At 43.2% G+C, this 21,297-nt stretch overlaps 1 protein-coding gene across 2 annotated transcripts in view; it reads left to right on the top strand.

Moving 5' to 3' along the window:
• The window catches only part of ttyh2 (tweety family member 2), a 48,536-nt gene that overhangs the window by 11,153 nt on the left and 16,086 nt on the right, over window positions 1-21,297 (top strand). For both annotated transcript variants that reach the window (XM_029527540.1, XM_029527541.1), the window contains exons 2-5: window positions 657-829; window positions 8,758-8,869; window positions 17,220-17,440; window positions 20,316-20,411. In XM_029527540.1, coding sequence (XP_029383400.1) covers window positions 657-829; window positions 8,758-8,869; window positions 17,220-17,440; window positions 20,316-20,411 — 602 coding nt within the window. The remainder of the gene's footprint in view (window positions 1-656; window positions 830-8,757; window positions 8,870-17,219; window positions 17,441-20,315; window positions 20,412-21,297) is intronic.

Here is a 21,297-nt window from a genome sequence, read left to right as displayed (position 1 = left end):
TCACGTTGACGCTTCTCTTTGGAGTCACAAAATATGATTTTTTTTACTTATCATCCTCCAAATATGGAGCGTAAAAAAAAGATGTTTTCTGAGATTTAGTTGTTGGTGGGACAAGTTGAATGGAAGCTTAATGGTGTTGGTGAAATTACGTGTGTATGCTAAGTTAACACATCCAGCACAACTGACGTGAGCACAATGCTCACAGTTTTTTCGCTCTGCTTTGGTTGCCACCATCTCGGACTATTAGCAACTAACAAATTTGGCACAAACTGTAATTAGGACTCAAGAACAAAATGATTAAACTTTGGTGGCCAAAGGTCAAGAGCATGTACCTTTTTTTGCGTTGTCAGGAGAGTCCAGATGGAAAAAGCAGCTTCTGGATGTTGTGCATGTTGTCACACCGCCATCATAAATCAAACTGCGGTTAATGTTATTAACCACAGATGTGTTTTTCCTGCTGTGATGAAGGTCTCTTTGAATACAGGAGTTTTATTTATTCATTTTGGTTTTCCCTTCTCTTGTTGCTCAGCCACATGTGATGATTAAGTACCTGATGCTGCTTCCTGTTTTCGACTCAGCTGTATCATGTCACCCCCCCCCCCCGTCCCCCGCCTTCCTCTTATCTCTCTCTCTCTCTCTCTCTCTCCTCCCTCCAGTCTCTCATCTTCCTGGGCTGCGTGGCGGCTGCAGGGCTCGGCCTCAACCTGCTCTGTCTGGCCATTTACCTGAGCTGTTTGTGCTGCTGCCGCAAAGATGAGGAGGAGGAGAGCAAGAAGCCCAACTCCTGCTGCGTCACCTGGTCCGCCGTCAGCGCCGGCCTTATCACGTGGTGAGAGAATCAAGCTGCTGTGACTAACTGGTCATTATGCTGCGCGCACACACTCTGTTGGTGTCTGCCGGCCTGTGTGTTTTCCCATTTCTCTTTCATTCAGTATTCCTGACAGAGAGCAGTAATGACAGGATGCGTTCAGTGCCCAGACTCTGTCTGTCTCTGCACATTCAGTATTCTCACATGAGATCCATAACTTATTAGTTTGGGGTGGGCAGACTCTTTGTATATAATTCCACACTGTATGCCTGTCTGTCTTTGTTTTCCCATTTGTATTCTCCAGCAGCTCCTGGTCACTCTCTCTGGTCTACATACCTGTCAGTCAGGCCCTCTTTTGAAAGATCATAAGCACCTATTGCATTTCTGCAAATACTTCAGATTTGGGTTCATGAAGGCACAGCAGGCATTTTTTATTTCCTCTCTTTTATGAGATCAGACCATGTCTGGTCTGTCTCTTTCAAGACACTGATGTGCTTGATGTGGATTACATCTCTGATATCCCTCACCTTTCTGCATTTTTTTAGATATCTGGTTTAAGAACCAGACATAAAGTGAAAAAAAAAAAAAAACATTATTATTGATAGATAGCCATCTCCTGGCGCATTAGTCTGGACACGAAAACTGGTGGCTCTGGTTCCAGGACGAATTGTCACAATCATACAGCTCTGAGTTTGCATTGGAGTTAATAAAACTGTACTCCAGGTGCTCTCGACTGCCAAGTACTGCAACATCACTGTGGATGAAGCTGAAGGGTCTGCTGATGATGTTCAAGTGCAATTTGGTGTTACAGCCGACTGGCAGCGCATCCGTTCACCTTGATGCCTCCAACGTCAACAACTGAGTCTGCAAAAAAACGAAACAAAACAAAAAAACATGCAGGTCTCTCCTGCACAGTATGAGATAGATGAAATATTCTGAGCAGACCACATGAACAAAGGAAATTAAAAAATGGTGAGTGGAAATGAAGATTTGAAAATATTATCAGGATTACACACAATGCAAAGGAGGGAAATAAGTCAGTATACCCCACCACTTATTTTCTGAGCCTTGATAGGAGTATGACAGGAATATTATACAAGTCCTGACACTAAGTACAGCTTAGAAATAATAATGGTTTTCTATGCCTGTAAATAACATTTCCCCAGCTTCATGCCTGCCTGAACCAATAGACTCTAAAGTTCATCAAGCGTAACCTATTTATTTCTGCTTCCACAAAAACCGCTGTTTACATTGCTGGAGTGATAATGCAACCTAATGCAATGAGAGACTGCAGGTTACAGGTTACTAATGGTGGGTAAAATGAATTTTAATATTAGACCCATTAGCACAGATCTTTTGATACAAGACAGAAAAAAACCCCACTAATGTATAATGAATTTCCACTTCAATTATCATGTCTTATGCACGAAGAAATGGAATTTGTTTTATAAACCTCTTCAGTTATTGAAATTAGACCTTTTTAGAGGAGGCGAAGCATTCCCTTATTTTTCAGATTATATCTGACCCAGTGTGATTCGGCAGTGGAGGAGCAGTTTGGATGTGATTTATTTTGGCTACAGGCCGCTGGATCTCATCATCTTCGCTGTGTTGCAAAATGAAAACTTCCCTGATGCGAAGTGACGTTATGTTTAGCTGCAATAAAGATTAATGATATCAGCATCATGGCCTGTAGCTGGCACGGAGATTTTTAGTAATTATTGTTATTTTTTTTTTACTTAAAATATGGTCGCCCACGCCGCCGACAAACTGTAACATGGAAGAGCAAATAATCACTAATAATGTTCTTAAAACACACGGACTGATGTGTCACAGTCAGCACTCATATCACCAGAGAGCCTCTATTAAGTCAGTCAGCGAGATATACAACTATCCATCGAGTGGCTAATTGAATTTGTTACCAGAAGAGTGGTTACTTCTCTCAGCCATGTGACAGTCATGTTCATCAACTACTGAGTTATATTAGATTAAGCTTCAAGCTATTTTGTGCATCTTTTCTTCTGAGTAGTTTCTTTGTTAAATGTACTGGAATACTGTAGCTGTGCCGCTGTAAGTTTAAATCGTACCGTACTTTCTCAATCCAATGGAGAAAAAATCTCCATGGACCTTTAAAAAAGAAATGATTTCAAACCACCTCAGAAACCACGGAGCTCACTTTGCTCGCATCTATTCAGCGTTCCGATGGTTGCGAACGGCTCCTGCTGAAAAGGTGTGATGAGGCCAAATCACGATGAGAGGAGCACCAGGAAGAGTCTGTCGTTGAATTACAGTACAGTTTATCAACACAGTCTTATTTTCAGATTGGCTGCAGGAAACCTTTTGGAATAATGGACTTGACTTATGGCTTTTGATTTGCACAGAGGTGTAAGACACAGTCTAACACACAATCCCCTCAAAGTAAGTCATGTGATCAACATAAACACCGTGTTTCCTACATTGTTTTCTTTTGCTGGCGGTTTCATTAATTTATTTAGACCATCTTATTGTGTCTTCTTCTGCACTGATTTGCTGTCGGCCAACCGGTTTCTTCCAGCGCACACATTCCCCAAAGTAACAACAGTGGATGGAAACAGTCATCCATTTGCATTTTCTTTTGCCAAATATCTGAAAATTAGGTTAAAACTTGCACAAAATGCAAATGTAAATGTATTTTGAATTCCCTGAATATTCAGCATGTCGAATGAGCGGCTTTAGTCCGCCTCCTTCAGTCTGGGAAGGATTCAGAGACATATTTAATTTTGCATTTGCATGTTCCAAATTGAGGCTTGCATATTCTTAGTCCGCTGATGTGGTTAGACTCCACTTTAACAACAAGATCACATCCATCTGTCTTGTCTTATGGCCAAAAAAAAAAAAAAAAAACATTCGCATTCATCTTTCAACTTTTCTGTTTCTGAAAACGCTCAATAGTAATCCAATTGACGTGGCCTGTTTTCTTCTGAAGGGGATTTAAAGAGTTTTCGGGGGTACACTTGATCAATTCTTAGACTTGTGACAGTGGGACAGGATTTCCTGTGGGAAATCAACCCCCATCATCTGATTCCCAACTTTGATTAGGTCAGCCTGCAGAGGAGGGACGTGATTGCCCGGTGGATTTTGCGTCGGATGTGGACCGAACAGCAAAACATTTTAATCTCATCAATCCAGATCCTTCTCCTCACGTCACTCTTTCTTTACCCCTCCGTCTTCAAACCCCCCCACTACTGTTTCTTTATGTTTCTCTTTATAGCGCTGCTGTGAGCTGCTCTAATTATGTTAGACAGGGGCCATGATGTCCACCCTGGTTAACGGCAGTGAAGCTGGAGCAGATGTCACTCAGCTTTGGTTGTGGTCTGCCACATTAACAGCGTAATTATACTGGACCGTAACAGATCAGGTTGCTCGTGTGGAAGACATCTGGACAGCGACAAGGAGACTTGTTTTACTACTCCTGTGAGGGAACCCACCGTGACGTCACCCGCTGGTTTGTGAGCTGCTCAAGTTTGTAATTTGGTCACCGCCATCTTGGTTTTTTCCAATGAAACCAGAATAAATTCTATTTAGGGGACACAATGGAGCAGAGGAGGTGTGAGGGGCAGATCTGATCTGCTCTGTCCTCCGCCCTCATGGGCGATACCACCCTGTCAATCACACGGTTAGCCACGCCCCCACGCATAGGCTTGCTGTATTTTCCTCTAAACGGGACTATTATTTAAAAAAGCGACGTCCATTTCAGATCAATAACTCTGATAGGTTTTACATCATTTACTGACCAATTTCAGATAATGTGAACATTTCTCAGACGGCCTTTGCTGTAAAAAGTTCATGTTATGTCCATCTTCTAAACATTTCCAGTTGTTGGCCTCCCTGAGACATTAGTTCAACTTATTAAACACAAAACTCAGAAACAATTAAAAAACTAAATACATTAAAACAGCATAAGGGAAAGCAAAAATCTAGACTCATCGGATTGATTAACTCATTGTGATCATCCTGTGTCATCCAACAGCACAAAGGTATGTCAAGACAAAAAAAGATAGAAAGGGCAAGTTATTCTCCTTTCAGGGATATTTATTATTTATTGGGATCTGAAATGAGAACAGAGGGCACAAGAAAAGGAAGAGAGGACGTATTTCCCGTTATATCGCTGGAACCACCGCATTGGATCCAATCGAGAAACTTGTTTGGCACACAAAAACCCATAAAAACGAACTAGCAGAAGAGTTCTCTTGTTTGTAATGTAAATTCATCAGTCTATGTTTGTCATATCAGACAAGTCTTTGCTGCCATTTTGGGGCAAAACCTCAAATATTCAAATGTATGAGTCTATTTAAAGTAGCCCGAGGCCTTTTTCAGCTGCAGGCTCCTTTTTGAGAAATTCCCTTCACTGGTTTTTATCTACTTTGTCATTTATCAACATGACAGTTTGGACTTTTGCTCAGTGCATGCCAACTCAAATCTACGATGGTCTCTCTCTTTGAATTAGACCGTAGATGTTTCAAGGCGCAGCACAAAGGGAAACGGGAGGTTTGATGGAGCGAAGGAGGGATGGAAAGAGACGGATATTCTCCCTCCTAACACATCTGTCCCTGTCCTAGGAGTTCCCATTTTTTTAATTAGATCCTCCTCTTAATATTTGCCTGAGTTCAAAGAAGCTGACATTTCTCCCGGCTACCTTTACCCAAAACATGTTCTTCTTCTGTGATTGGAGATTAAAAAAGCAGGAAATCCTGTGGTATGTTCTCTTTTCTAGGCAAAGTGAACGAAATAAAAAAGAATCCCGATAGATAAAGAGCTTTCATCATCATTTATCATGGATCGTTCTCAAATCTTGGCCACATGAGGCAACTTTTCTTGTCTTGCTGAGTTGTGTCACAGTGTTTGTTTAAAACGTCCATCTCCCCATCTGCCTATATCACGCATAGCTACAGTGCGTACAGCTTTATTCCCTGTCAGGCCGGCTCTTTTGGTCTGTCTGTATCTGTCACTCCCTGTCTCTCTCCGAACAGATGAATTTATTCATGCTCTCTTTGCCTTTTGCTGTGTCTCCTCTTTCTCTTTCTTCGCGTCACTCCCTCAGGGTTATGTTAAAATCTGCCAAGTGGGAGGTTTTACTGGCAGGGGTTCGGTTAATGAGACACTATTCTTGTTGTACTAATCAGGAAAATAGCCCCCGCTGCTCCGCCATACCTGCACGCACTGCCGAGCACCACGCTGCTGCACAGTTATAGCCAGACTTTTCCAGGCGAACGTTGCCTTTGGTTTTATAGTTATTCCTGTTTAATGCTTATCCGGAGCATCCGGGAGGCTTCAGGAAGGCGGGGGGGCGGGGGGGTTAAAGAGCCTGCTCAATTATCCTGACTCCTGCTTGCGTTCCCTTTAGTACTGGCCTGACCTGCCCTTGGCCTTTATCTGGAGCACATTTTATGACGGCACGTTGGTGGCTAATATACAATAAAGTACTTTTTCAGCTCTTCTATCTTCTATCGGGTCTTTTTACTGTAGCTGCTTCGGGAAACCCGGGAAAGAGTGGATGGCCTTCGTGACAGTTAGTTTAACATGATGGATAAACACATAAACAGTTCAAAAGCAACTGGTTAAAAATGAGTAGTTAAGAGAATTGGATTCACAGTTCGACAGTTAGCTGGTTGGTTTATGGCTGTGGAAAAGTGAGAGCCAAGCTCTCCAGCAGCCTGGAGAGGTGCAAAGGTACGAACTGGCTAAAAGCATCATTAATTATAAATGGTGAAAACAGCTAAAAGTAGTGAAATGTACCTATTCCAAACTTTACCAGTTGCTAAAAGTGTTGACAGTTGAGATAGCCTGATAAATTCGCAGAGAAATGTTGTTCAGATCTGACTTCTTCTGGTCTTCGGGGGTTCGGGCTTACCAGCACTTTGATTTAGACATGAAATCGGCCTGGTTAGGTTTGGGAGAAGAATACTTTTAAGTTGAAGGACCTTAAACGCCACGCGGTTCAGAAAGTCCTCTGTTTGGCTCAGCTCAGTTCACTTCCCCCTCTGCTGCCTGGTGTAATCACGACAGCCTGCAGCGGGTCACCTATCAATGACAACCCAACTATGAATCCTAATGGGCTCATTCTTTCCAGGAAGACAGATTCCAAAAAGCTCCACTCTGCTTTTATGGTTTATTAGATAAGTGTGTAGGAACCCATAGTCTTAAAACCTTGCAGACTTCATGAGGTCATAAAATGTTGATCCAAAATAAATAATCATGCCAAATTGCCGTATACTGTATCTCCTCCACACCCGGGAGTGAAATGGATCCCACTTAGAGTCTGTTTGTCCCTGTTTTATGTAAACAGACATTGATTATCAGATAATCGGATCATAGATAATGCATGAGGTCGCTACAGCCGCAGTAATCCTATAGAATAGCTCTGCATTAATGAGGCTTAGGTTTAGTCACTGTGGGTCCGCCTTATTGATTCATCTCTCAGGCCATTTTGCGGGCGACGGTTTGTGATGCCGCTCCGATTTTATTGAATTATACCATCGATATAATTTCACAGCTCCTCAAACATGCTATATACTATGTCAGCGCTGTGTTGATGTAGACAAATATTGTCTTCTGTTATCAAATCCATTGAAAAGGCACAACAACACAATGTGACGGCACTCTGGAGGAAACCCGAAGCTCCGAGAGATGACTTGAAGTCTTTGCGTTATACTGAGGTTAAAGGTCACAGACACAATGGACCAGCTCCAGTTTGCTTATCAGGAGCACGCTGGAGGGCAGGACGCGGTTCTGTACATGCTCTGTACACGTACACAAGACAGGATTCTCTTTTGATTTTTCGAGGGATTCTAATGTTATCCAGCTCTTCATGCTGAGAGACGAGTTGGAGGGGATGTGAGTGGATTTATTTCTGACCTCACGGATAACAGACTTCCTGACAGAGCGGCCTCAGTGTGTCATGCATCAGACCTTGAGTCTCCTTTAGCACCTTTTCAGGCCTGTCACATGCAGAAATACAGCCATTTTAATACCTCCATGCTGCTGTTGTGTAGGTGTAAGTGTGCTTGTTGTTTTTATGTTTTGATGAGCTGCTGGACAGTTGAATTTCCCCCCGGGGATGAATAAAGTACGATCTTATCTTATCTTATGCTGCCGGTTGTTTTATCTGCGCAGAAGCTCCAGCTGAACAAATGAAATCCTTGCATGACTGAATCTGTAAATTCAAATTACACATATCCCAAAAACCCAGTATTATATCATTTATGGTTCAAAAGGTGTTGTTTAAAAAAGTCAACACAGAAATGTCGTTTCTAATGGCTTTATAAATGCAGTGTTCTTGTTTTTCCTGCTTTAGGAAAACATTCTGCGCTAACGTGTCCATAAAAAGCGGATTACGGTGTTATTTATATTTATGCAATTCCTAAAGCAATATCTTATCACATTCAGTCTTCAAGTTGCTCTTGGTGGTTTAATCTGGGGCACAAAAGCATTTTATTGACACTGTGTAACGTTTCAGTGAGTGAAATCTCTAACACAGCCTTAACTGTGTCTGACACCTCCAAGATGCTCCCCGACAACTCTGCCTTTCCAATATGCAGTCAATCACGCTGCTGAGCATGTCTACTCACACGTCTGCCTTCTGTCTCTGCCTCGTTACCTTCCTGCTTTCCCAACAGTGAGGGCTGATGGCTAAATCGATGATAATGCTGATAAACATAACGCTGGGGCCTATAAGAAGTCATGAAATATTCTTAAAATGTGATGTAGGTGTTGTCTCCCGTTGGTCCCTTTGGGGGTCGTATTTCTGAAATGAAGGTTGTTTAATGTGCTCGCTGACGGCGTTAAAGCTCACCAACTTTTAATTCGGTGACAGAAAAGGACATCACCTTGGAGGATTTACAAGCTGCCTTTTCTCTCTGTTCATTAATTTGTCAAAGGCTCACCTGTCCCTCCGTGACCCCTTCTCTCCGCAGCGTCGCAGTCGGTGTGGGTTTCTACGGCAACAGCGAGACCAACGACGGCGTGTACCAGCTGACCTACTCCCTGTACAACGCCAATCACACGCTGGGCGGCGTGGACAGCCTGGTAGGTGAAACACACCGCCGTCATGTCAGTGTCTCCACCCACCCACTGTGACTCGCAAACCTCTCTGCATCAATGTTTTTAATTTGTCCAAAAAAAAATTTGTTCAATTGAGACTTTTTTTTTTTCCACAACACATGAAGCTCAGTGAGCTAGAAACAAACAACTCGTACACGCACGAATGGAATCACACAAACACACCGTGGAGGAGAGCCCAGAGGACTTTAGTATGCCTTTAAATGTTTTTATGGTCTTTTTATGGCTTCACGCAAATTGACAGCCTCTCGAAACAAAAACAATTTCCTTCCAGACAGACAAGCTGCAAACACACGCACACTTTCTCTGTGTGTCGCTGTGGCCTCGGCAGAAACAAAGGATCGTCCTGTGTGTTCCTTGTGCTCACTTTAGCTCAGTACGAGTGCCTGATCCTCTTCTATTTTTATCTGTGTCACTTCTCTTCTTCGAGCCGCTCATCACAAAGATGCCCAAATGGAGCTCACTGTTGCACATTTCACCGCTAACGACGAGACATTTTTCTTCATTCAGGCGAAAGTCGAACTCCCCAAAGGGTATTTTCTCCCCCTGGATCTTTGATCCACCAATTTTTCATTCCAGGAGAAAGTAGTTGCGGGTGTGTTAAAGTTAATTACCCGTCAACATTATTAGAGCTGTACACTTGAGACGCGAGATTTGGACTTGAAAGAAACGCGCATCACAAAAATGATAATTGTAGACTCAGCTCGGACTGGAGTCCTCTGGGTTTTGAGCTTTCCTCTGAGTCTGTGCTAAAATTTGCCCTTAAACTATTTGACATTTCTCATAACTGAACTGAGAATTGCGCAGATTGACTTGAGGCGTGCGTTGGCTGAAACGGACGATGACGCTGCGGTAATCATACAATGTGTCCAGCAGTGATGCATCAGCGTGCAACTTGCTGTCGAAGCGCAGGGATTAAGTCTCCATTTGTGTTAATGGAGATTAATGTGGTAGTACGGGAGCCGCTCACTGTGGTGACTCCACATGGCCTCAGTAATAAACACTTTGCTGAGCCAGTATTGAGCCCACGGCACAGTCGGTACGACGGCACTACTTTGTGCCATTTTCAGACTTCTTCAACAGATGAACGATTTAATGGAGAGTAGATCATAGCTGCCCGGCTCTGATTCATCTGAAACCTCATCCTGATGGTCGCGGATCAGCGGCGCTGCTGCAGATGGATTAGTCCCCTTGAGATGTACATTAACCAGCGAACACAGGCCATAAACCGGGATAAAGTTTACCCGGAGGTTTCTCCTTTGTCATTTCTATAGCACACACATCGATGATCGCTGATTATTCATCTCGTAAAGCACTTAACATATTTGCATCCCCAAGTCACAGCAGCAGGAGAACAGAAATCATTGGCATGTAGCTGTGTGAACCTGCGAACACATAATTGGACATGGTGGCTTTTATTCTAGCATCTTATTTGTGTGTGTGTGTGTGTGTGTGTGTGCATGAGTGAGTTCACTGCAAGCAGCTAAAGACTGTTAAGGAGTCTTGCTCTTGAGTCGGACAAAGGGCCCAGTGTGCCGCGCACCGTTCCCAGTCTCCCCCCACCTAATCAACCATGAGCCCAGGAGACAAAGCCCTTTGATGGGGAAGAACAAGGAGCAATGCTAGCCCGTCTGATTGGCAGAGTCCAGATTGAAATTGGTATTGAAATCATTGACAATGAAGGCTTCACTGCCCTTTGGCCCACACAAATGCCTTTTAGCCCGGCTCCAAGAGAGTCCAGAAGGGAGTTAGCATCTAAAGGCCCAGTGTGTAAGACAGGAAAGGAAAGAATTTAGACTCATTATCAGCAAAGGCTTTTTTTTTCTCAGCTCCCGCAATTAGTTTCAGTCTGGGATATATGCTTATGATGCGCACACACACACACACACGCATTAGTGAGGATGTCAGTTTAGCAAAATGCTCACATTCTGAGAGAGGCATATTTCTGACACATTACATGAAGCTGTGATTATAAAAAAAAATAAAGAGGCTGTTATATCTGGACACCAGCCAGCTGGAAAGCTTTATCGATGCTGTAATGGGACCGATGTGACATTTGAGATGTTTAGCCACACTAATAATACCTCTATTGTTTGGAGACGGGTGTTTTTCTGGCTGCCTTGCAGTCATCAGGTGGACCGGGTTGACATCTGGGTCAGTCAATGAGCATTTGACCGCAGACCAACCGTAAGTTGGATGTTGGCCGACTGACATAATTACAAACATGAATATTTCTACACCATTTTTGGCACTAAGCTTTATGTCATAATACAAGATAATTAGTTAGCCATAAAAACTAAAGGCAAGCAGCTTTGATAGTTTGTGTATACACACAGACAACATTCAAGCTGCCAGTCAGACCTCAGATGTCTTTAATGGGGGTCAAAATTTATACAATGTGTGTTCACAGTCCTTTTTTTTGTTGTTATGTCTGAGAAGAGGCATTTCTCAGAGGAGTTCAAGTGTCCTGGATCTTTGGGTTGTTTTTCATGTGAGAGACTGTGGGAAGTCTATTTAATTTCTTCATGAGGTTTGATATAAATGATGAGGGAACTGTCTGCAGGGCTCTGTTTCTGAATTTCAGACTCAGGTTTGCTGTATGTGTGTTACCAAAAAAGAAGACGACTACTGAGCCTCCTCTTCTCTTTCTTCATTACCAACAATCTTGACTGTTGTGCAGGAGAAAGCGCACGCAGCCCCCCAGTGACCGACCCAGTTTGTGTTGTCCCCACTTCACTGCTCATGCATAGTTGCATATTTGTGGAGTCTACGCACATCGACACAGACAGCAAACCCATATGAAGGAATGCAGATTAATGCAGTGTTCAAAATGGGGAGCTGAGTCTGACGATAAAGCTCTTACTTTAACCAGTCGATTCGGGTTCCGCTCCTCACTGATGTTGATGAGCTGTGGATTGGGAACAAAAGATTGAAATTGCATATAGACATGGTGGAAATGAGTTTCTTTGTAACTCCTTTTGGTGATACAGCACCTTAGGACCCCCCAGAAAGACCCGAAAGATGTTCCTGTGGGGGAGAAAAGGAGGAAAATCCTCCCTGCCACCGAGCACTAGATGAGGGTAAGGGATGGAAAATTGATTGATGCTTGGATGTAATCCTTCCATCATTTCCTCCACTGTCTCCATTAGTTACACAACTGAAACCCCGACAATGTGATAGAAATACAAATGGCAGGCTGGGCCATCATCATCTCTAGCATGGTAATATTTGTGGCAGTTTAGGAAAGAAATTGTAAAATTCAAGGGCAGAAGGTGCAATTTCCTCAAGACCATCTTGGCACGAATATCAGACGACCTTATACTCTTCACAGAAGGCATTGGAGATGTTGCGAAGAGGCAGTAGTTTTGTTTTTGAATATAAGACGGCACCCCGGAGGAAATATCATCTAAAGTCAGACCAATAAGTCTTCCATCACACCGACTGCTTTATCTTGCCCCCAAAATCTCAAAGTTTCCTTTGAAGACGTCGTTAAATTGCTGCTCAGAATTCGGACTTAATCATTGACATTCTTCCTTCATCCTTGTTTCTGTTATCCATTCAAACAGGCTTTCGGTATGAATAGCTGCTCCGCATTATTTCTGGCTTGTATTGGCTCGTTTCCTCTGCGTCTGTGCTCAGAACTTCTCTGCTTGTTGTTTGCCTCCGTCCTGATTTCTTTGTTGCCGCTTGTCATTTTAAGCTGTTTGTTGTCCTTGCAGTTTTCAATATTCCATTTTTCATTAATGCGACAAGCATTTTGATTTTGTGTCCATGAAAAGTCTCTTCCGAATAGACTTCACTTGCTCGCTTGCTTGCTTGTATTCAAGCCATGGCTGCATTTCTCCCACAGCTGTTATCTCTGGCTGCAAATATCAAATTGCTGCTGACGTCTAAACGGGATACGAGTAATGGACAGTTTTTCTGACCTCTTTGGCTTTGAAAGGCTGGATGGGCAGTTTTGTAAAGTTGAAGGCAAACTTCTCTTGTGAACTCTTGCCTTCTAAACTGCAGAGTCATTGACCTGCTCTCATCCGGTTGTGCGTGACAGCACTTAGAGCTAAACTTTTTGTAGCTTCGCAATCTCATTGGCCATCAGTTTTCCAGAAATCCTTGATTTGAGGTCTGTTGGATGTTTCATGAATAAAGCTCCCAACCTCCTAAGAGCTCTGTGGTCATCAAGTATCTTAGAGGAGAAAAAGAGAAGTAGGAGAGAATATATTTTTAAAGAGCTCTGCTGAGCTTCCATACCCAACAGTGAAGATGGTCTCTATCTTTGAGGTGAGCGAGCTGCCGAGGCTCTTCAGACCCATGTTCCATTTTACGCTCCAGCTCCCACATTCAATTTTAATTGAAGAAAGGATTTCCACTATCATGCAGAGACAGTGAGGCAGAGCTGGAAAAAAAAAGGATCTCCACCTTTGTTGAAGTCAAACAAATAGGCTCATTTGCCCTCATTTATTAGGTGATTAAGAGAAAGCCAGAGAATATAGCGGAAGTGATTCTTGGATGCTTGTTCAGCAGCTGAAAAGAGAGAAAATTAATTCGCCGACTGAGAAGACAAGGCCAGCTGTGATCTGGAAGATGTGTGGAGACGGTTCAGCTCTTTGGGCGACCTGAAGTTTCTCTACAGGAAAACCTGGAAAGATGTCGGTTTTTAGTCCGACGCAGGTCTTAAGAGTGATTCACAGCACACTTTCTGTTTCCATCACAGATGAACAGTCTCTCTATGAGCTCTGTATTACGATCAAAAATTTTCTTTTCCAGCCTTTTGTTGTTTAATGTTCCCAGAATCATCTTGAAGCATCATGTCCTTGGAGACCGTGTGCCGGCCCCAACAGGCGGAAAGATAAAGACCCACTTCTACTGAAAGAAGTCTGAGTGGCAGTGAGGTAAAGCTGGGAAAGAGTCTTTATCCTGTGATATTAACTCCAGATGGGAAAAAAAATAGTTAGATATGATTCATAATCAGGTGATACGTCTTTTCCATGCAGGTACAACACAAAGGGCTATTATAGATGTAAATCAATATGAAACTTAAGTTTTCAGCGTGATTGTGGATCAGATTTTATCATCTGAGCCGGTGAGGCAAAGAAAAGCATATGAGACAATCCTACACCCCCTCATCTCTGCTTCAGGGCCTATAATAGATACAAGCTCATGTAAACGAGAACCTTTACATAATGTGCATTGATCTATACTTTCTTTTCCTCAAGCTGGAATATACATTTGATATTTGACAGCATTTTCAGCTTTTCAGCCCAAGGCTGCTTGTTATTTCTCAGGTTTTTGGTTTTTTTTTTTTTTTGTTCGTTTGTTTGGTGTTTACCCTCCAGCATGCTGAAGAGGATATCCCGCAGTAAAATAGATGTGCGTCAAACAGAATCCGCAGCTCATTGTTAGTTTAGAAAGGATACGAGGCAGCGGATGCTTCTCCGTGCCCTCAAAACATCACGACCGAGATACAGAATGAGAAGAAAGGTGCCGGGAATCGTATCTGCCTGATCGGTGCGGATCACTTAAACGGTGAGGATCAGACATAGACGAAGGGGGAGATTAGCAGGATTGGCTGTCTCCCCGAGCGCTTCAGGATCGGATACATGCCTTCATTTCTCATCTGTGATTTCATCTCCTCAGTCCAAAGGAGGACGCAGCCACAATCAGTGATCAGATAACAAACCGCAGAGTACCAAAGTCCCAATGTCTGACTCAGGATGGCCCACGTTCTGTCATTTATGGGTCCCATAATTGGTTCATTTGAAGTTTATACATCCAATAAAAGAAATATTTATGGCTTTGAGGAAGTAAAAAGGTCTTTGTGTGGTTTAACACGTAGCATCAGCAGCAGGTCAGCGTGTTAACCAAAGCTCTCCTCTGATTGGTTTTCTGAAAGATTAAAATTAAACACATCAATCCTGTCTGGGTGGGTCAGTTTCTTCACACAGTCTGTGTGTCAGCGCTTTGATACTTTCACAGCGTTATTATAGACCTGCTGCATTATTAAAAAATAGAGGATGGATGGACATCAGAGGGGGAAACAGGTTTTGGTAGGTTTAGGGTTGGCCAAATCTCAGTCGAGAGTCTTTCCGGCAAATTTTCCTTGATAAGTGTATACATAAATACAATTCCTTTTGAGAAATGAGACATGAATAACTGTGGTTGTTTTCTCTTTTTGTCGATCACCATTTATTTTGACTAGAATAGAAAGACATGATTAATTTCATGAATTATACTTGAAACTTCTATGCTTGTTTTTGCCTTGCTTTATGGGAAAGTCTTAAAATGTTTTATATGACTTTGTCTGCTTTGTCACAGCATCAATAATTGAGCTCATTCTATAGTAACGTCCAATTCAAAAGATTATAACGAAAAAGTGATTTGTGTGAAAACATCTTCCATAAAATGGGAAAAAAAAAGTGGAACAGACAACACTTTTTTTTTCATAGCTCTATTTTTCCTGTATTTATATATAGAAAACGTAAAACGTCAGTCTTGCCATCTGCTAGCCAGTGTGGGTCACACACTGAATTCAGACCCAGCTAACCCTAACCCCCCTTGTCTCAGCTCACAGCAACAATATGAGTTGTGTCTGTTGTGAATGCCAAATACCCCTGGCTGAATGATAGCATTTATTACGCTTTTTAATTATCAAATAGCAGGATATCTCTCCTTGAAATCTATTTTCTGCCTTTAGAAGAACTGGTGCATATGAATAACATAATACTTGCACACATGTATAAATCCATGGGATCTTTTATTGTTTAGCTGACGAGGTGGAAACGTGAGGTTTTAAGATAAATGAGTGATATTTACTGTGTTTGCTCGCTCTTTAGGAGTATCTCATTTCCCCTCGAGGGAGTGGATTAGCTCTATCATTTCAGGGGTTAACAAATTATCCGTCTCGCTAGTGAGGTATCACTTTGGAAAATAGTCTGACAAACAGCAGCAGCAGTCGTGGAATACAAAAACTCCACTATGCAGCAGAAAACCTACTATTTCACCCCCGGGCTCTCCAGTTCTGGCCGTTTTCCAAGCTGAACTGTTTACTTAAAATGGACCTCTTCACCTAAACCCACACTCACTATTCCTGCTCGCCCACACACACTGTCCCCTCTCGCCGTGTGCCGCCATTGATTGAAAGCGCAGGCCAGAACTCGTGTTCAGGCTGATCTCACCTTTGGCCACTTTTTTTATTTGTGAAACTTTTTTTTTTTTTAAAGAGTAAATGTTCACCAAAAGCTCTTGTACATGTACTGTGAGAAAAGACTGTCGGTACACAATTAGCTACTGGCAGCTTTGGAAAACATAGTTGAGATCGATAACCAGCTTTGTTACCTGGCGTCTATCACTACATATATTATTATTTTGAATATCTTGAGTTTTTCTAGTTCACACAAGTAAGAGTGTGCAGCCATGCCAGCAGCTCTGTGAGGCTTTACTGAAGCGGAGAAGTGCATTGAGCTGACTGCTGAGTTCAGCATGCTAACACGCTCACAATGACAATGCTAAAGTGCTGTTGTCATGCAGGTATGACCATCGCCACGTCCAGCATCTGTTAGCATCTGCAGCTAAAGCCGACGGGAGCGTTGTTTGTTTTGCAGGTTATTTGCTCATAAATAGACCAAAGTCTCAGACAAATAGAACTTCTGACCTGATGATGGAGGAGAGGAAAAGTGTGGAGATGTTTCTGTGCAAACCGACAGACAGACCAGCACCACCGAGGCCACCCTATTGATGCTTATCAGACTTTCTGCATCACTTCATGTTGGCTGTGATCTCACGCCAAAGACATCTGCAACAACATGAAGATGAAGTCGACTGCTTCTGATGCTGATTTTACCAGCGACTACTTTTCTTTAGAGCACACTGGAAGACGTAAAAATAGCCTGAGGACACACACACACATATGAATGCAAACGCGGCTGTGTCCCCAGGACTCCTCCAGTGTAACCACTGAACCGCTCCGTAAGAGCAGCAGTTGACTGGTTGGTTCAGTGCTTCGCTTCAAGCAACAAAAAATCTTCTATATTTAGACATCTTTCCTCCGTGTGATGAAACAATTCACAGCTGTTCAGAGCAGCAGTGTAACCAGGAAATAAGTCTGAGAAAATGTAAATTAAAAACATTAAAATATGATTCCAAGACCACAAACGTAACGTTTGGTAAGGTGTCGGTTGTAACGCGAGTTTCACGCCTGATAGTGGCTTTTGTCTTTTCCTGGAAACGTTTCAGGTTGACCCGCCTAACCTTCCACTCCCATGTTTGAAAAAGACAAAACTTTGATAGATCTGCCGTATCTTTCATCTCACGCTCCTTGCAGGTTAGTGGGACTATGGGCAGCATGAAGAGCGGTTTGCACCAGCACCTCGCAAGGCTGGACGAGATCTTCGCCACACGCGGCGACTACGTGCAGACCCTGCAGTTCATGCAGCAGATGGCCGACAACGTGATCAAACAGCTGCTGGGCCTGCCTGACTGGGAGGAGGCCAAAGTGGACCTGGCATCCATCGCCGATCGAACAGCAAACATAGAGTACTACAGGTGAGGGGCTGAGGGATACATGTGTCTGGCTCGTAAGGCGCAGCGTGGCCAAGGCCTCGCTCGCTGCTCCAGATGTGGTGGTTTCTGGTTTGACAGGAAGAGGAATCCACCCAAAGTTACCATGAATATTTTCAGGGGTGTAGCTCACCCATAATGTTGTGGAAGGTTAAATTGCACACATGCATTTCTGAAATGCAAATTAGTAGCAAGCTATTTTAGACATGTAATTATGAATATCTTGGGAACAAGTTGCTTGTTTAAATATACCAGGGTGGTAGCTAGTTCGTTTTGGAGATGACGGCTAAGCAGCCGGCAGTATTGCGTATTTTATGAACATTACAATCACAAAGTATCGCAGATTCTTAGAAATGCAAAATAACCAAGTGATAAGATCAATGTCGCTTTGTAAAGCCTACAATTAGAGCAAAATGTCCGCTGAACATGCATTCAAATAGATAATTCATGTGTAGGTTGGTTCATCCTGCATGTTATGACCTGAATATATCACATGACATTATATGGTGGATGGGATGAAATAATGCGGCTGCATGTGTGCATTAGACACTCGTGTTAATAAAAATCCTCAGCGGACACGGCTGTGTAGGATGAGGCTTCCTGTTAAATCATTAGCAGTCATTGCATCAACCCTTGTTGTGTACTGAGCCTAATGATACAGTACACTGGTCTTAACAACCACGGGACGCACTAAACTAGGATCCAAAGCCTTGTCAGCCTTCTCATCTCAGAGCAGAAACAGGCCCGTGTCTTTATGCAGTCTGCAGGAACAGACGAGCTGGTGTGCTTGTATTGATCTGCGATGTGGCTCTTCTGCCTCTCCGATAACTCAATACCCCACGTAGCTTCACACTAACGGTGAAGACAGCCTGAGAGCAGGAACCCAGACATTGTAAGCTGTTAATGGACTAATTAGCAGCGAATTGTTTGCATGTGTGAGCGTCAGGAATGTGTGTTTTTCACAAGTTTGGCCGGACTTATGAAAGCCGGAGTGTTGTTGTCTCTGCGTTGGCTCTCCGTCTTCAGTGCACGCATCCAGAAATAATTTGTTTACTTCCAAAGCTTGCACACAGTGTTTGCCATGTTCCGTTATTGAGTTGTTAAAGGCCAGTGCACCGATACAGCCACCGTACACTCCAGGTGTCGTTCCACCTTCCTTTAACAGTATCTCAAAGAGAAGAGACTCCATTTTCTCACTGTTTGATTTTTTTTAAATATTGCCAAGGAAGTCTTGATTTGCTACAAAAGCTACCCCACAAGGAATTGTCTTCAGGTTGAACAAACTCTTTGTGATTTATATTCTTTTTTCCCTGTAAAGCAGGTCCATAATTCAATATTAATTCTCTTCCAACCTCCACTTGAATTGAGCTGCCTATACCTCTATGACGCAACAAAAAATCAGCCAATCAGAGAAGAGACTGAGAGCCAGAAAACACAGGCCCTTTAAGGACTGCTGTGATTGTGATTTAGGCTGCCACGAGTTACTGTTCAACAACTCATATGTTGATGGTAACGCTTCACTCTAAGTGGATTTAAAGCCATTTTTCAGCTCGATGTTGAGGACTAAGGTTCTGTATCAAGTCGTAGTTGAATAAAGGCCTGATGTATGTAGAAATACTTAAGCCTGACAGATTTATACGTTGACCTCTGAGCTGTGTGTGAGGGAGGTGTCTGTCAGGTCCTTAATCATTAACCTTTGAAGCCGACGCCAGCAAACACAGAACACTCCTGACTACCCGACACATCACTACATGAATGTAACCTCCCATCTCCACGTGTCTCTGTGCTCTCCTCTGAAGCTAATTAGATTAAGATAGCACAGACAAGCACGGTGGCGGCGTTAGCAAAGAGCTGCCATGTGCGTGCTGACGTCCCGGCCTCTCGCACTGTGGCGGCACGAGAAAAGGAAGAGATGAAATGAGGGAGAAAAACCGAGGAGCCGGTGGCGTGGGAGAGAAGGGCGAGGGCGGCGGGAGGAAGAGAACGAGAGAGCGAGAGAGATTAAAGAGAGTAGATGAGAGAAGGAAGAATAAAGAGAAAGATAGATGGAGGACATGTGGGAAGGACTCAGTGGTGACAGAGACACATGGATGAGAAGTTAAAAATAATAATTAAAAAGATAACAAGAGCGAGTGCGATGATGTACGAGGGGTGATGGGGGAAAAGAGGGAGATGACGGAATGGAGGATGATAATTAGAGGAGCGGAAAGAAAAATGGGGTGTTTTTAATTAGATATATAGCTCACCAGTTCAGGGTGAAAAGGTGCTTTCGCCGGCCCCTCAGTCACATTAAAACATTCAGCTGTATGGATTTGAGTTCATTCATCAGGAAACCATCTGGACCTCCGCTCCGTGTCCAGTCACAGAACAGATGGAGACACGGAGGAGGACAGGAGCGCGTCCTCAGGCGTGAAGACGCACTCCTACACACTTCGCATGAGGTGAAAATAAGTGGAACACTCACCTTTTGGGCCGCGACTCCAGACTGTTTAGTCAAAAAGTCAGAAGGAGCCCACTGGGTTCCTACGTTTCTGTCATTGCACGGCACATGGCTGGGTTTCCAGCTCATTAACGCCAGCCCCATCAGTTTGGGTAAGCCTCCGCTTCTGGCTGGTTTTAAAGTGAAGATCAGGTGGAAAGGCCTTGAAATTGAATGGCACTGTTGTAACACTAATACAAGAAGACTGAGGCTGAAACTAAATGAGAAAAAAGGTCTGTCCTTCCCAGAGATTAGAAAGAAAGTCATCCTATTTACTAATAACAATATAATGTTGATATATTGATATTTTGGGGTTTTTGTGGTCAGACAACGCAGGCGTTCATCATCAGCAGCTATTCTTCCTCTGTTCTGTCTCTACAGGTGGCTCACCTACCTGCTGATCCTCATCCTGGACCTGATCATCTGCCTTCTGGCCTGTCTGGGCCTGGCCAAGCAGTCTCGTTGGCTGCTCACCACGTGAGTCCGACCTGCCTCCCCCCCCTTTCCTTTTCTGTACGATGAAAAGAGCTAATCTTGCTCGGTTTTTCACGTTTATTCTCCCCAACCTACACACCAGGAAGGGGAAACAAGGATTGAAGAGGCAGAGGCAGGACTGATGAGGGAAGGGGGGGTTGGCAGCTCAGTACACTAAGTGAATCACAGCAACATGGGAGCCATCAAAGGAACAGAATACATTCATTTTGCCTTTGTGACATCAGCGCAGCAAATTCCATTATTTTTCCAGATGTTACAAGCAAACTGAACATGCACATCATTACATGACGCTCGGTAGATTATTCATTGTACTTCCTTGTGGCGACAGACTTAATCTGTTTTCCTCAATTTTCTCCCAGATTGCATTAATTCTCCTTAATGTTTGTATGAGAGATTTAGAGTTTAGAACATTTGGCTTTTTTTAACCACTACTGTTGCTGTCTCATCATGGCGAGGATAATCTTTATTTAAGAGCTGAATGAATGTGGTAGGCAGGAAGAGAAGAGGGTCGATCGTGTCCTTGTGTAAATGCTGCCCCACTGGCCCTGTTTCTTTTTGCCGCTTGCCTTTAAGCATCGCCAGCGGTAGGCTGAACTTTGGGATGTTGCCGTCTCATTAGCTCTCCTCGGCAAATTGGAGCAGAGAGCTGAAGCCATTTGATCTTATCAGTACAACTTCCTGAAAACCGTTATTCCATCTCAACACTTGACCTGCTTTAAATCACCTCAGACATGAATTACGTTTACATTCTACATTAGGGCCAATGTACAGTAGTGTATCTCCAATGCCTTATATGCTACGTGATTAAATATTTAGCCTTGTATTTTTAGAGCCTTTTTTTCTTCTCAGATTAATATTTTATTGATTT

This window comes from Echeneis naucrates, chromosome 19, assembly GCF_900963305.1.
Source record: "Echeneis naucrates chromosome 19, fEcheNa1.1, whole genome shotgun sequence".
Taxonomy (NCBI): Eukaryota; Metazoa; Chordata; class Actinopteri; order Carangiformes; family Echeneidae; genus Echeneis; species Echeneis naucrates.
The sequence above is the reverse complement of the archived record's forward strand: the minus strand, read 5'-3'. Positions and strand labels throughout refer to the sequence as shown.